The following is a 16246-nucleotide window of genomic DNA, read 5'->3' as shown; positions in this document are numbered from 1 at the left end:
GGCAGCTTGGGCTTGGCACACACTTGAGGAGGGTGTCTGATTTCAGTGGGGAAACTCAGGAGCTTGAGATTGCTTCAAGAAATAAAAGAAGAAACCCCTCTTTGCTTGAGTGCAGCCAGTTGTGTAAGCAAAGCAGGTCCCAGGTGAGTGAGGAAAGACAGGATGGGGTTGGGAATATGGAGCAAGATTGTCTACACTGTGTCAAGACCTCCAGGCACAGCTTCTCTGACCAGGCCACACCTCCTTAGGACAGACCCTGGATCAATATCAACCACAGAATGCTGCAGTCACCTCTTCTCTAAAGAAAACAGCAATAAAACACAACCTTTAAAATAGGACTGCATCTTTCTTAGAAGCTCTTTGAAATATTTCCCCATAACAGTAGTAGGAAACCTTCCTAATGAACTACAGTAGAGTAGAGGGAAATCAAGGTAGAGCCATGGTTTGTTAGGATTTGCTTGATCCTAATGAGCCCCATGGTGCATTTGGAGCTCAGCCCTTGAACCTTTGGTCATGAGAGGAGATTGCACAGAACTTTCCATCAGTCAGAGGAAAAACTCAAAGTGTCTCGATGCATTCATGGCTCCCACTGAGGTCCATCCCCAACACAGGCTCCTCGTGGACTCCTTGGAGGAGAGAATTGGAGGCCAGGATTGCACAAAGCTCTCAGAGACTCCAAGGGAAAGAAAAACCCAAAGCCCTTTGTAAAACCTGCAGTCCCTGGGAGCATGAAGGAGCCCCCAGGGCCATTCCTGACAAAGGCTCCCCAGGGACTCCTTCCAGCAGATCCCTGAGGCCAGGAGTGCAGGGAGGAAAAGGCTCTGTGCAGGCAGCTCAGGTGCTGAGCACAGCCTGGGCTGGGTGGAGGCAGCAGAAAGGCCAAGGCCTGAGCCCCAGCCCTGGGGAAGGCAGATCCTGTCCCTCCTGCCTTGCTCAGAGCTCTGTTGGGGCACTGGGATGTGGGGTGGGGATGCTGAGGGCAGGACAAGGGGGTGACAGTGCCCAGCCTCGCTGGGGCTGTGCCAGGAGGCCCCAGGGCCTCAGGACAAGGTGTCTCCTCACAGCCCTTGGTGCCAAAGTAGAGCAAATTGATTATACCATCCAATTGCAATTGGATAAAATATGTAACAAAATCTCCTTGACCTGAGGCCAAGCCTTACCTGCTGCTCTACTTCAAAGCAGAACTCAGCTGTGGGGCACCAGCAAAATCAGCCCCTATGAGCTGCTCTATGGTCGACCCTACCAAGTACCACATTCCAGGAAACAAACCTGTAAAAGGAGGAGTTGATTTGAATAATTACCTCATTTCTCTTTGTAAAACTTTACAGGATTTGCAGCGAGCAGTGGAGATCTCCAGACCGAGGGGATTTGACACACCAGGGCACGAGTTCCAACCAGGAGATTGGGTCTGCTTGAAAGACTGGGGAGCTGCTCCACTCCAGCCAAAGTGGAAGGGACCTTTCCAAGTTCTATTGACAACTTTTTACAATGCACAGCTCAAGATGGTACTTCCTGGGGATCTGAAGAAATCTGGACCAAACTTACTTCATGGGTACCCAGCTACACTTGGTTAAAACATCTGTTTATAATCCTCATCATAATAACTGCTGTACGGTTTTAGTTTGCACCGTGATTGGGTGTTGTAGCTGTTGTAATGCCTTAGGCTAGAAAAGGAAATATAGATCTAGAGAGCAGTTCCCATCAGGAACTTAGTCTCAAGAAAAGGGGGGACTTGATGAGGACAGGAGAATAGAACAGAAAAGCATTTTACTCACCTAAAAAGGACAGTGGAACACAACAACATTTACTCTTATCAAGGACAGTAGAACAGAACAGCAAATAAATAAATAAAGTAATACATATACACAAAGTAAGCAGGGATAGATCATGAATATGTAATCAGTGTGTGTGATAAAAACTCTGTTCACCTGATGCTCGGAGCACTTGATTTGAGGAAATGACCTCTGAGTGACCAGCACTGCAATAAAGAATGGCTGCTTTCTAATACTCAAGCTGTGTAAGTTTGTCTGGCTGATTTCAGGATCAGTTCCAAAGGCCCCCATAGTGTCACAATGGTCTCCTTGGTTCCATGAGGTTCCATCATGTCACAAAGCTCCCTTGGGTCCATGGAGCCACAAAGTGCCACAATGGTCACTTGGTTCCATGGGGTTCCACAGTGTCACAATGGTCCCCTTGATTCCATGAGGCCCCACAGTGTAACCCTAGGGCAGGAGGCCAGGAGGGATTCATTCCCCACACCCTGCAGCTCCCTGGCCCAGCTGGCACCGACACCTTCTCCCAAGCCAGAGCTCCCAGTGTGCTGTGCCACACTGCAGCTCCCTGCAAACCACAGCAGCTTTGAGGCCAAAACACAAGTCACAGACAGTTTTCTACTCTTTATGTCTATAGTTGACCAGGAAATGTCCCATTGTGGTGTGTCTTTTTGCTGCAGTCACTGCAATACTGGGAACATCCACAGAGCTCTGAGTGAGAGAAATGGCCAGTGCTGCACCTCTGCTGTGACTCATGGATGGTGGGAATTGCTCTGTGGGGGTGGCTGGAATGATGGGAAAAGGACAATTGGCAGCACAGAGGGAAACACATCAGGGTTGCTGGGCTGGGGCAAGACATTGCTGCCTGGGTAGGGAAGGTGGCTGTGAAAGTCCCTCCTGTGGATGCTCCTGTGCCCAAAGTTGGGCACTGAAGAGCATCACAACAACAGACAGGGGCATTGGGCTGCCAGGATTAAAGTGTCTCAGGTGCGTCTGGAGAGGCCACACAAGGGTGAGATATTTCTGGCTCAATGGGTTTGTGGTGCCTCAGGTAATCAGGGAAGAGATGCAACTTCCTGATGGGCTCATGACTGAGGGGTGGATTTAACCATGGACAGCATCTCCAGGTTATCCATGACTGTGGAACATGTGCTGGGATCAAGCAGGAAAAGCCCCTCAAGTGTTGGGGACAATGGTGGAAATATCACTCTGGGGGGACCTGGCAGATGGATGACATCATAGTGCCACAGAGCCACCAGGGCAAGCACTGCTGCTGACAGTGCTGGGAACAGCCCCAGGATGGATGGAGACACACCCTGTGCCTCACAGCACTGCCCAGAACACCACCCTGGGCCTGGAAAAGCAAGTCCTGTGGGGACAGAGTCCCCAGAAAGCATTGAGTCGGACAATGGGAACCATTTCCAGAACAGCCCCAGGGACACCTGGGCCAGAGAGCACAGGATTGAGTGAGTGTTTCATATTCCCTGTCAGGCACCAGCCTGGGAAAGCTGAACAGTGCAAGGGAAAGCTAAAAACCACCTTGAAAGCAATGGGTGAGACCTTCAAACTTTGGGAGCTGCATTAAGCCAAGGCCACTGATCAGTGAACACCTGAGGCTCCACCAGCTGAGCTGGCCCTGCCCAATCCAATCCAGTTCAATCCAATCCAATCCAATCCAATCCAATCCAATCCAATCCAATCCAATCCAATCCTCCATAAACCATAGAAGGGGGATAAAGTGCCCGTGGTGCCTAGGATATATGTGTTGGGGAAGAGAGTTTGGATCTGTCTTGGCTCAAGAAAGGCAAACCCATCCCTGGGATTCTTTTTTACTTGAAGACCTAACAGAGTCAACTTCTGTAGGAAGTTTTCTGCTCTCACTGGAACCTGGGGGCACTTTCTCAGTCATGTCCCTCAGTGGAACTCATTAACACTACGAGATACTTCAGGGTTTCAATCTCACTTCGAGTTCTTGAGAAGTTTTTTGCACACACTCTGAGGGACTGAGTCTGATGCAAACAGCACCAAAGCCCCACGAGGCTCATTCAAGTCCCTGTGCTGTTGCTGTGCTGCTGAGCTGGGCTGGGCTCCTGGCACAGAGGAGCTCCTGGCAAGCGGCAGCACTGCAGAGAGACAGCTTTGCCCAGGAGCAGCTCCTGTGCACAGCCCAGCAGGGCTGGGCACTGCCAGGCCATCTCAGGGACACCAGCAGGGCACATCCAGAGCTCACAGGTGCTCAGCAATGGCAGGGGCTGTGCAATGGCCCAGAGGGGCTGTGTCATTGCCATGGGCACCTCTGGGGCTGTGTCAGAGAGCCACAGAGCAGCTGTGATGTCAGAAAGGGGCTGTGTGACATCACAGAGTGTTATGTGCTGTGTGAGGTAACAGATTAGGCTATGACATCACAGAGTGTTATGTGAGATCATGGAGCAGCTATGGCATCAGAGAGGGGACTGAGTGACATCACAGAGCTCACTGTGACACCACAGTGTGGCTGTATGACATCCCAGGTTGGCTGTGAGGTCACAGAGGGCTGTGACATCATAGACTGGGCTGTGAAATCACTGGTTGGTTGTGTGACATGATAGGGCAGGATGTAATGTCCCATGGTGGTGATGTGACATCATAAAGCAGGCTGTGCCACAGAGTGGGCTGTGACATCACAAAGAGGGCTGTGCGGTTGCAGAGCAGACTCTGCCATCATAGAGGATGGCTCTGTCTGACATCAGAGAGCAGGCTGTGACATCACAGTGTGGCTTTGTAACATCACAGAGTTGTCTGTGACATCAAGGAACAGGCTGTGTGATGTCACAGAGAATGCTGTGATATTACAGACTGGGTTGTGACATCCCAGGGTTGTTGGGTGACATCCCAGAGGGGTTGTGACATCCCAGAGCAAACTATGACATCACAGAACGGTGGTGTGACACCCAAGGGTCGGCATCAACTGGGACATCATAGAGAGGGCTGTGACATTCCAGAGTGGATGTGTGACATCACAGGAGGTCTGTGGGAGGTCACTGGGGGCTGTGTGAGGTCCCTGAGGAGGTCACTCTGCCCTAGCACCCCCCCAAAGTTCCCCCAGACAACTCCAACGCTGCTCTTGCACAGCAGGGTCCCCTGTCCCCCCAGGTCCCCCCTGCCCCCCAGTGCCACAGCCTCCCCCAGAAGATGTTCCACCAGATCGACCCCCAGAGCCTGACATGTGGACAGGGGGGACAGGGCCCTGGGGGGTGGGACAGGGAGACAGGGACCCCCTGGCAGCGTCCCCGTGTCCCCCAGGAGGAGAGCCTGGCCCAGGCCTTACAAATGAGGGCTTGAGAGCACTTAAAAAATCCCCAGCAAGGCATCAGCAAAAACCAGATTTAATGTCAAGCGACAGCACAACAAAGTTCCTTGCCAAGAGTCACTCTGCTCCTGACTGGACAGTTCAGGCACACCAGGGGAAAAAAGCAACAACAAAACCAAGCAAATCCAGGCAATCAAACCAGAAATTAACTGAGAACTGTCCGTGTGTGTGTGTGTGTGTGTGCGTGACAAAAGGACAGTGAGGGCAAGGATAAAAGGAATATGGCCTAAAAGCTTAACAGCCCTCAAACTTAACAGAACTTAACTTCTACCTTAACCTTGACTTATACCTTAAACTGAACAACTTAGCAGAAGAAAAACCTTCAGCAGCATTTCACTTAGCTCATACCTGATGACTGAACCTTACTTACCGTTATGTGTTAGGTCTCAAAAACCAGTCAGAGACGTAGAGCTAATTAAAGAATTTATTAATTGAGCAAGCAGATAGCAGCCAAGTTACAGCGCTGGATGGGCTTGGCGAGCCTCCCTGCTACGCCTACAGCACCGCGCCCGAAGATGGCAAATCATCATTTTTTATAGCTCTCTTTACCCCCTCCCTTGAGTCCCCTCGTGGGTGTTGACTGACATTCCTTTGGGTGTCTCAATTGGCCGTGGAATCGTCGCTCTCTGCGCTGGTTGGTAGTGATTAGGGGTACACAGGCTTTTAGGGGGGTTTCTTTCTTGCATAGCAGTTAGACTGTGTCCCGTGGGAATTACACAAGCCTTGCTGAGCAGCCTTTCGAAAAGAGTTACAATTGTTGCAAACCTTCAGCAGAACGGTTTGGCTCTAAAACAGGAACTCTTTCTGTTAAAGCAAAACTGAAAAGCAGAGCTTACCAAAAGCAAGGAATTAAAACTTATTTTCTAAACGATTTAATGAACTATACCTATTGTAATTTATAACATTAACCTTGACTTATACCTTAAACTGAACAACTTAGCAGAAGAAAAACCCTAAGCAGCATTTCACTTAGCTCATACCTGATGACTGAACCTTACTTACAGGCCTAACTCACTCAGATATCCAAGGCACTTCAACACCTCCCAGAGCAGCATTTCTCCCCCATTTGCAGAGCACAGGCACACGTGTGTGCACACAGACAGAAAGAGGCAGTGCCAGGCAGCTGTCAGAAATTGCCCTGGAGGCCAGGGAAATGCTCACTGCGGATGCTTTTGCATCTCCCCAGCAGGCGAAGGGTTGAGCCTCGAGCAGTGGGGGGATCGGCCCAGGGTCCCTCGTTGTTCGGGGATGCCCCGAGTGCAGCAAACGGGAGAGTTCCCGGCTCGGAGAGGCCCCACTCAGAGGGAGCTCACTGCTCCAGGAGAGCTCCAAGGGGCTCATTTGGGAGCCCTGTTCATAGGGCCCCAAGAGATGGGCTTTAGTCACAGCAATGTTTCATCCTGGCTGCACTTCGCATCAACAGCTTTCTTTGACACTGTGAGAATGGGGATGTTGTGCCATTGAGGGGAGAAAAACAGTTCCCAAGGCTGCTCCTAAAGCAACCAGGAGCTGGTTGGGCAGCAGCAGTGGCTGGGAGCAGACAGTGTTTGTGATCAGCTGCAGAGGAGCTGAGCCCAGGGGCTGTTGGCCAAGGCTGAGGCCTAACGAGCATTTCTCAGATCGCAGGGCAGCCTGAGAAGGAGAGGGAGGAATGCACCACCCCAGGGCCCCATGGAACTGAGGAGACCATGGTGACACTGTGGGGCCTTGTGGGACCGAGGGACCATTGTGACACTGCTGAGCCTCATGCAATGATGGAGACCACTGTGACACTGCAGGGCCTCATGGAAGCAAGGGGACCATAGTGACTGTGTGTGGCTCCATGGAACCAAGGGACCATTGTGACACTGCAGGGCTGGTGGAACCAAGAGGCAATTTGACACTGCTGGGCCTCATGGAAGCAAAGGGGCCATTGAGGCCACTGGGACACTGCAGGGCCTTATAGAACCAAGAGTCCATTGTGACACAGCGGAGCCACAGGAGACCTTTGTGACACTGTGAGACCCCATGGAGCCAAAGGTCCATTGTGACATTGCAAGGCCTCATGGAACCATGGAGAGAATATGAAGAAATGTCACAGCCTCATGGAACCAAGGGGACATTGTGACAGTGCAGGGCCCTGTAGAACTAGTGAGACCATTGTGACACTATGAGGTCCCATGGAACCAAGGGGCCATTGTGACACTACAGGGGCCATAAAATCAAGGGAACATGGCACAGGTCTGGCTGGTTTGGCCTCCCAGGGGCCACCTGACTTCTCCAGCCAACCATGACATGTTGAGAGTCTCTTCTCATCTGCCACCGAAACACTGGGGCTCTCTGCTTTCCTTCCTGTGAAAAAGAACTGTCCTTCTCCTCCAGGTACCCATGGCCAGAATTGGGATTTCGCCACCACATTTCCTTCTATCCGGGGATTGTTCCCATAGGAATATTGTCTTGTACTCAGAGTCCATAAACAACTGTCATTCCTTTCACAGGTCTTGTTGAGAGGGTTGTTTGGAGCCTTACACCTGCACTCACCATTCCACAGCCCACATCCCACTGCTCCCAGGAGAGCCACAAGCATCCTGTGAGGCCACAGAGCCCCATTCCCAGGCCATGGGAGTCAGGGCTTGGCTGTCCTGCTTGGCACAGCCCAGGCAGGGCTTTCACAGCCACATTCCACAGTTCATTTCCCACCTGGACCTGGTGGTGCCTCTGTGTTCTGCTTTCCCAGCCCCAGGCATGCTCTCCTTGTCTGCTCATTCCCCCCACAGTCTCTTGGCAGGGATGGCCTCAGTGGGGGCTGCTGACATTCACAGCAACTTAGACGTTGCTGCTGAGTTTTACTTCTCCAGTGGCTTCAGATCTTCAGGAATTCAGTGCTCCAGGGCTCATTGATTTTCAAAACAGCTTAACAAGTCAAGCTTTTGGGAACAATATGATTTAAGTTTTCAATCCTTCTGTGATTAATTAGGCAGATTTCTCAAGTGTATTCAAAGTAAATATATTTTCAAAAACAGTGGGAAAAGACTTTTTAGGTTTTGTTTAGGGTTTTTTTCCTGTTGATACAATATGTGCAATTCCCAATTGATATTGAATCCAAGTATCTCCTAATACAGTCTGAATAGATAAGAAATTCCTTGTCTGCTCCTGGCCTTGCTGTCAACTCCGGCAGCAGCTCCGTGGCCCCTTTGTGCCCCGCTGCCCCAGCCATGGTGCCACAGCCCCCCTGTGCAGCCCAGCCCAGGCCAGGAGCATTCCGGGTGGGAACAGCCCTTGTGCCGTGGTGCCCACAGCAGCCCCTGGGGCTCTGTGCCCCCATGGCCTCCCTGCTGGACAGCCTCTCCAAGCTCCTGCACTGCCCGTGGCACCTGTGGCCCTTCCCAGCCAGCCCTGCCCCAGGCTCTGCCGGGCTCGGGGCCAGCAGAGAGGCCAGGCAGGGCTGGCCATTGCCGGGAACAGGCCCTGAGCCCTGCAGCAGGATGGAGCTGGGGCACAGCCAAACTCACCCGCAAACCTGGGCTGAGCAGCCAAGGCTGGTAACGGCTGGGAAAAGAGGCTGCGGCTGACAAATGTCCTGGGCTCCCTCCCTTCTCTGTCCGTGCCACCAAGGGCACAGAGCAGCCTCCTCTCTCGGCCACTAGCCTGTTTTCCAGCCCTTCCCCAGGCCCTGGCTCTGCCCCACAAGCCCTGGGTTCAGTCCTGCCCCTGCACGCTCACACAGGCTGAGATGGACACTGATGGGTTTCTCTCCCAGCTTCTCTCAGCCCAGCCCAGCTCCCTCCAAGCTCTCCCAGCTGCCCTGAGCTCTCTGCAGCACCAAGGGGCTCTCCCCAGCACAGCCCAGCCAGCTCTGGCCCCACAGCCCTGCTCAGGCCAGGCTGCTCTGGGCAGTGGCCCCACGGCCTCAGCCCCTCTTGGTATAGGAGGGGCTAGAATTTATTTATTTAGGAGAACTAGAAGCTGGATAATAATATTTTTTTAACTGATTTAGAAGGCCCGAGATTGGATAATGATCGACTAAGATTTGCTTTCTGAAGACAATGTATTATTCAATTAATGATTTTGTGCCTACCTCGTATCAGGGAAGATGTAGAGAAGAGAGCGAAATAATTGAGAAAAACTACTGAGTGTGACCAAACATCCTGCTCTCAGGCCCCAGAATTGGTACAAGTTAGTTCTAAGACTTGGACTTGGACCAAGAACCAAGGGAGCATGTAGAAGGAAACAGGGTGAAGAGTTCATCCTGAGGAAGACTACTAACTTCATCTTCAGGACCCTCGCCCACAATTAATCTGTGATGCTGTGCTTGCACTAACATATTTAAATGAACTTTGAACTCATTATAATACTAATCAGGGATAGGTAATGAATATGTATAGGGGCATTGTGTAACTTTCTGCATATGTAACCTGTAACCTAATATAAACCTAGTGAAGTGCTGCTGACGGGGTGCATGCCTTTGGAGGGGCTACCCCTCATGCACCCCAGCTGCAATAAACACATTCCTACCTCATAACTCTCTGAGTTGTGGAGTCAGTCTGCGCCACACCAGCACCTGGAGGGACCTCTAGCCCCAGGAACACGGAGCAAACTGAAACCACAACCCTGCAAATGCTGCATGTGCCCAAAGGAATTGCAAAGAAAGTTGGGGTGTGGAAAACAAATGACAATTTATTTACAGAAGAGCAGCAACAACAACCAGCTGCAGAACGTATTTACAATATAAGAATCTTTATAACAACAGCAATCTACAGAACGCATTTACAGTAAAACGTTTTATCTTAAAGGAGAAATCTAATCAACATATTTACAAAAGTTCATAACAAGAACAAACAGAACATATGGAAAGGATGGTGTGTCCATCATCTCCATCAGTCCTGTAAGAAAAGGAAGCAGCACGGTCACTCCAGCCCAGCCCTGAGGGCTGTTCCCTGTGCCCCCAGGCTGGCACACACTGGCACAGTGGCACTCTGCTGCCAGCACTGACCCTGGCTGGGGCTGGGAGACATGCCTCAGGCACCGGGATGGGGCTGGTGTGGCCCAAAGCAAGCGCAGGGCATGCTAGGGGGTGTGGTGCTTGTGCCACCAGAATCCAGGGTCTCCCCGGGCACTGTGTCCTGAGCAGGGCCACCCAGCCCAGCCCCAGCCTGGCGGCAGGGGACCCACTGTGCCTGTGGGCAGGGCATGAGGAGCACCTGCCTGTCCTGCTGCTGAGCCTCCATTCTCATCCAAGGACCATCGGCTCCTCCTCATCCTCCTCATCCACCTCCATGGCTTCATCTTCCTCCATCACGTCCACCTCCATCTCCTCCACATATTCTTCCATATCCACCCCCATCTCTTCTTCGATATCCTCCTCATCCACCTCCATCATGTCCTTAATATCCATTACCATGTCCACCTCCATGGCCTCCTCAGCATCTCTGGCAGGCCGCATCAGGTAGCTCAAGCTCACAGTGGGGTCCCTGTCCCACATCATCCCCACAGGGCCCCAGCCCGCCCGGGCAGTCAGGGGTGCCCAGCTCCATGGAATGGCACTGTACCTCCACTGGGACAGGAGAGCACATCTTGCCGGGATTGGTGGTGATATCCAGACAGCAGGATGAACTCAGGACTGATGGCAGTATTTGGGAGCAGCTGAATAGGGTGCAGGGTGGTCTCCTAGCTGGCTCCTAGCTGGCTCCAGGGTCAGTGTTGTGCTCAACAGCAGGAGCTGGAGGCTGCACCTGCAACATGGGCTGTGACATCACAATTCTGGGAGCTGGGATGTCACAGGAGTTCCAGGGCGACTGCACTGGGGGCTCAAGATCATAGAATGTCCAAATCCTCAAATGGTTTGGCTTTGACAGAACCCTTAAGATGATTTCACTCCAACCTGAGCGACCTCCCACCAGACTGGGATGCTCAGGACCACATCTAAGCTGGCCTTGGATGTTTCCAGGCCTGGGGCATCCACAGCCTCTCTGCCTGTACAGCCTGTGCCATTGCCCACTACACTCACAAGAAATAATATTTTCCTAACATCAAATCCATTCCTACTCTCAGTTTGAACCCATCCCCTTGTCCAGTCACTACAGCTCCCAACAAGGAGTTGTTCTCCTGCTTCCCTGTAGTCCCTTCACACACTGCAAAGGTGCTGGGAGGTCTCCACACAACCTTCTCCGGTGTCCAGGCTCAACAGCTCCAACTTTCTCAGCCTGTCTTCACATAGCAGGTGCTCCAGTCCCCTCAGCAATTTCGTGGGCTCCTCTGCACTTGCTCCATCAGTTCCCTGTCCTTCTCCTGTTGGGGACCCCAGAGCTGGAGGCAGCCCTGCAGCTGGGGTGTCCTGTGAGGGGAGAAGAGAGGCAGGACGTCCTCACTGCCCTGCTGCCCACGCTGTGGGATGAACCTGGCACGTGTGCAGAGGGTTCTGGGCTGCCACTGCCCAGGGTGGGCTCCTGTTGGGATGCAGATGTGAGGCTGGTGTCCAGCTGTTGTTCTCTTGGCTGAACAGGAACATCACAGCCCTGTCTCGTCACCAGGCATCCATGGCTTCAAAAGTCCATAACACAGGTCACACACCAACTCCAGCCCCACTGCTTTTGCTGCAGCCTCACAGTTCAATCATCAATGTGCTGTGAAACTGCTCAGTGTCATTCTGTTACTCCAATGGATACACAAATGTTTGCCTTGTGATGACAACAAATCTTTTTTTCTAGTTATGCTCTCGTGTTGGTGGTAGTAACACAGAGTTATTTCAATTCATTACACTTGTTCAGAGAGCAGAGTGAGTTAGGACTTACTTTGTATGGAGACACAAGAAAGTAGCAATGATCTGGTGAGGTATGGATTTACTCACATCTAAATTTGCCTCTTCCTGATACAGAAATCAGCCACTCAATTACCCACACTCCCATTTCAAGCCCTTTTGCTGGCAAAAGTATTACCTGCAAATACACGGAAGTGTTCTGAAATCTATTCTCCAGGTGTCCCCAGGTGAGGAGGCCCAGCAGAGCCACAGCCTTGGCTCTATGTGAAACGAGGGCAGAGAGCAGCCGTGTCCCCTGAGCAACCGCGGCAGGGGGAGCACAAATCCACGGCAAGAGGGGGAAGAAAAATCTCCATTTGCACTGTAGCCCAGAGCACCCCAGACACTGCTGAGCACCTGGGAGCATCTCCCTGCCCTGGCACATAACCAGCGACCTCCCCTGGGGACATCTGTGTGTGGAAAATCACACTGCCAAAGGCCAGTGTCCACAAGGGAGCAAAAGGAGTCCTGCAAAAATCCACTTCATTTGTATAAAGGGAAAAAGCTCGCTCTGCCATTCCCCTGCGTGGGCTCTCTCGAGTTTCTGGAGGGTGCAGCCTCTTTTTAATCTGAAACTGCCGATCATGTGTTGCCCTCTGCCTTTCCCCATTGGCTGAGGCACTAGGAAGGGACACATTTCCCAACCCACCTACTACATATTCCCCCTTTGACGTGTATCCGCCACCCCGCATCATGCATTGTCTGATCACTAAAATTAGCTCTGACCCCACCCTGGGCCAAGAAATTAATCCTCATAAATCTTTCAATCCTACGCCTTTTTCCCTAAAGTTCACAAGGTCAGGCTGAGCTAGGTTCTGTAAACAAACCTGCACAGTTTGATGTTCCTACAGGCCCCTGTCATTTCTCTCCAGAACCTGACTGGTTCTTTCCGGTTCTCTCATCATTTGTAAAGACATTCACCCCCTTTTCACCTCCCACCCAGGAGACTCAGCAGCTCTTGGGAAGAACAGGGCACATCACGAATGGGTCTGCTCCACTGCCCAAGCAAGGCACTGGCCTTGGGAATTTCTAAAGCTTGGGAGCTCTACATTTCCTCACAGCTGGAGCAGCTCAGCTCCCAGAGCCTCCGGCGCCGGCTGAGCCCCCTTTGGCCCAAGGTGCTGCCGGCCCTGCTGCAGCTGCTTTGGGCAGGGGGTGTCTGGGGAGCTCCATGCCTGCCCCGCCATGCTTGGGGAACGCCAGGCTTTGAGGGACAGCTGCCTGGGCAGGGGCTGAGCTCGGGCACCTGCTGGCCCACGGGCTCTTGTGGGAGCCCCAGCCCCGGCAGCCGCAGCCCCAGCATGCCACAGCCCTGCCGCTGCCAGCATCGCACCCCACCGGGACTCTGTGCCACCAGCCAACACCAACCATACAGCCACCTCCAGGCACCCATGGCACCTGTCCAGCACAGCCTGCACTGCCCCATCCAGGAGTCACCCGAGTCAGGGACAGGGTCCAGTGGCTGCTGTCAGCAGCAGGAAATCAGGCAGCGCCAGGATCACCTCCCTTGGCTTTAGTCTCTTGAACAATGGCACAGTGCAATGTAATGCGGGAGAGGAGCAAAGCCCAGAGCCGTTGGAAGCTCCAAGCCTTAAACATCAGCCCCTGCAGCTCCAACAGCTGCTCCCCACATCCTGGCTCCAGCAATTCCCAAGTGATTTAGGGCGGGCTAGAATTTACTAATTTAGGGGAACTAGAAGCTGGATAATAATAATTATGTTTTTTAGCTGATTCAGAAGGCCAGAGAATGGATAATGATTACTAAGATTGGCTTGCTGAAGACAATGTATTATTCGCTTAATGATTTTGTGCCTACCTAGTATTGGGGAGGATATTGAGGAGAAAGCCAAATAATTGAGAAAAACTGCTGAGTGTGACCGAACATCCTGCTCTCAGGCCCCAGAACTGGTACAAGTTAGTACTAAGACCAAGAACCAAGGGAGCATGTGCAAGGGAACAGGGTGAAGAGTTCATCCTGACGAAGACTACTAACTTCATCTTCAGGACCCTCGCCCACAATTAATCTGTGACACTGTGCTTGCACTTAACATATTTAAATGAACTTTGAACTCATTATAATACTAATCGGGGATAGGTAATGAATATGTATAGGGCCATTGTGCAACTTTCTGCATGTGTAACCTGTAACCTAATATAAACGTAGTGAAGTGCTGCTGACGGGGTGCATGCCTTTGGAGGGGCTACCCCCCATGCACCCCAGCTGGAATAAACACATACCTACCTCATAACTATTTGAGTTGTGGAGTCAATCCACACCTCACAAGGCTGTCATGGAAACTTGAAGTGACTACAGCTTAATCCCACTGCGAGAAGGAAGAGAATCTTCTCAGTGAGATGCCATCCAGCCAGATTTAGAACTAGAACACTAATAAATAATTCAAACATATAATGGTAACAATAATAACAAGAAATTAATCCCCAAATCCCAACACACAGCACCACACCAAAAGGATGAACCTCCTTTTTCTTTATTGTCTCAAGGCTCATGAGAAATAATCCTTTTATATAATACCCAAAAACCCACTCAGGAACAAGTTCCCCCTCCCTTCATCACCCCCAACCTTTGACTGTCTCCTTCCAGACCCTGCCCCACACTCCCAATCCCCACCCAAACCCATCATACCCCTCCTGGACATCAAGACCCCCTTCCCAAGCCCTGTTTCCACCATTCCACCCCTCCAATTCCCATCCCACCCATCCTGCCCTGCCCAATGCCCATCTCACCTCTCTGGAACTGCATCCCACTTTGCCCAATCCCCTTCCAATGTCATCCCACCCTGAGGGGCTGTGGAATTGAGTCATTTTGGGCAGCGATTGACCCACTATGGGGTGAGATTGAGTACTTTTCAGTGGAATCGAGTGGTTTTGAGGTACTGCATGAACCCTCTTGGCTTTTCAAATACAAAATGGTGAAAGAAACTGTACCAAACACCCCTGAAGCACCAAATCATCCAGAATAGCTCCCAAACACCAAACATCCCTCCCAAATAGCAGTAAAACCATGAGGCTTTAGGTAATGAGGCTGGAGGAGAAGACAAAGCTCTTCCTGCAGTTGGGGCTTGAGCAGGGCTTCTCTTACTGGTGGCTCCGTTGGTGTTTGGTCAAGTGAGAGCTCTGGGTGAAGCTCTTCCCACACTCAGGACTCTCATAGGGTCTCTCCCCGGTGTGGATGCGCCAGTGCCTGATGAGGTGGGAGTTTTGCTTGAAGCCCTTCCCACAGTCAGGGCAGCGGAAAGGCCTCTCCTCTGTGTGAATGCGCCCATGGAGGAGGAGACTGGATGAGGTCTGAAACCTCTTCCCACATGTGGGACACTTGTAGGGCCTCTCCCCAGTGTGGATCCTCTGGTGGACGATCAGGGAAGAGCTGTCTCTGCAGCTCTTCCAACATTCCCCACACTCATAGGGCCGTTCCCCAGTGTGGATCCTCTGGTGGCGGATCAGGTGGCATCTCCTGATGAAGCTCTTCATACATTCCCCACACTCATAGGGTCTCTCCCCAGTGTGGATCCTCTGGTGGCGGATCAGGGAAGAGCTGTCTCTGCAGCTCTTCCCACATTCCCCACACTCATAGGGCCTCTCCCCCGTGTGGATCCTCTGGTGGACGATCAGGTAGGAGCTCGTGCTGAAGCTCTTTCCACATTCCCCACACTCATAAGGCCTCTCCCCAGTGTGGATCCTCAGGTGGACAATCAGGGAAGAGCTGTCTCTGCAGCTCTTCCCACATTCTCCACACTCATAGGGCCGTTCCCCAGTGTGGATGCTCTGGTGGATGATCAGGTCAGAGTTTTTTGTGAAGCTTTTCCCACATTCCAAGCACTTGTAGATCTTCTCCCTGGTGTGAAGCTGCTCATGTGCCACCTGTTCATAGCTCTGGCTCGATCGCTGGCCAATTTCCTGGCACAGGGTGGGTCTTTGCTCCTCACAGCACCCTGGGCTCGCTTTGGAGTCTCTCCTCGTGTGGGATCTCCATGCCTTTTCCTTCCCATTGGACTCCTGCACCATGGAGCCATTTAAATCGGCCTCTTCCATGAGGTTCTTCAGGGAGGATTTATCCTCTATGGTGTCCATTCCCAGCTCATTGCCTGGAGGAAACACAAGGAGAGGATTTAGGATTTTCCTCCATGCCAAAAGGGAAGGGGAAGGAGATCCCCCCAATCCATTCTTGGCGTGATATTGTCAACAGCAGGGCTGTCCTGCAGCTGGGGGTGATGCTGGGCTGGGAGATGGAGGAGAAGAGAGGAGGGAAAAGGGGCAGTGACTTCCTTCTCACCTGCCTGGCTCTCCTGGGGCATCTTCCACTTCCTCGCAGCCTTCCCCTCCATGCAGCCA

General features: G+C 52.0%; 1 protein-coding gene and 1 long non-coding RNA gene across 2 annotated transcripts in view; both read right to left on the bottom strand.

Annotated features, from left to right (window-relative positions):
* Positions 1 to 15996, bottom strand: part of LOC146420171 (uncharacterized) — a 482891-nt gene extending 466895 nt beyond the window's left edge. The window contains 1 exon segment of the mRNA XM_085048543.1: positions 14954 to 15996. Within this exon segment, the coding sequence (XP_084904669.1) occupies positions 14954 to 15985 (1032 nt within the window). The 5' untranslated portion in view covers positions 15986 to 15996.
* On the bottom strand, positions 498 to 2117 carry LOC146420172 (uncharacterized). Its single transcript, XR_014849247.1, has 3 exons — positions 1929 to 2117; positions 1161 to 1269; positions 498 to 626 (listed from the first exon to the last, which is right to left on the bottom strand). It is a non-coding gene; the product is annotated as an uncharacterized LOC146420172 (long non-coding RNA).
* Positions 15997 to 16246: the final 250 nt, after the last annotated feature.

Source organism: Lichenostomus cassidix, unplaced genomic scaffold (genome assembly GCF_008360975.1).
Source record: "Lichenostomus cassidix isolate B80296 unplaced genomic scaffold, HeHo_3.0 HiC_scaffold_44, whole genome shotgun sequence".
NCBI lineage: Eukaryota > Metazoa > Chordata > Aves > Passeriformes > Meliphagidae > Lichenostomus > Lichenostomus cassidix.
Note: the sequence above shows the minus strand (reverse complement) of the source record. Positions and strands in the feature narration are given on the sequence as shown.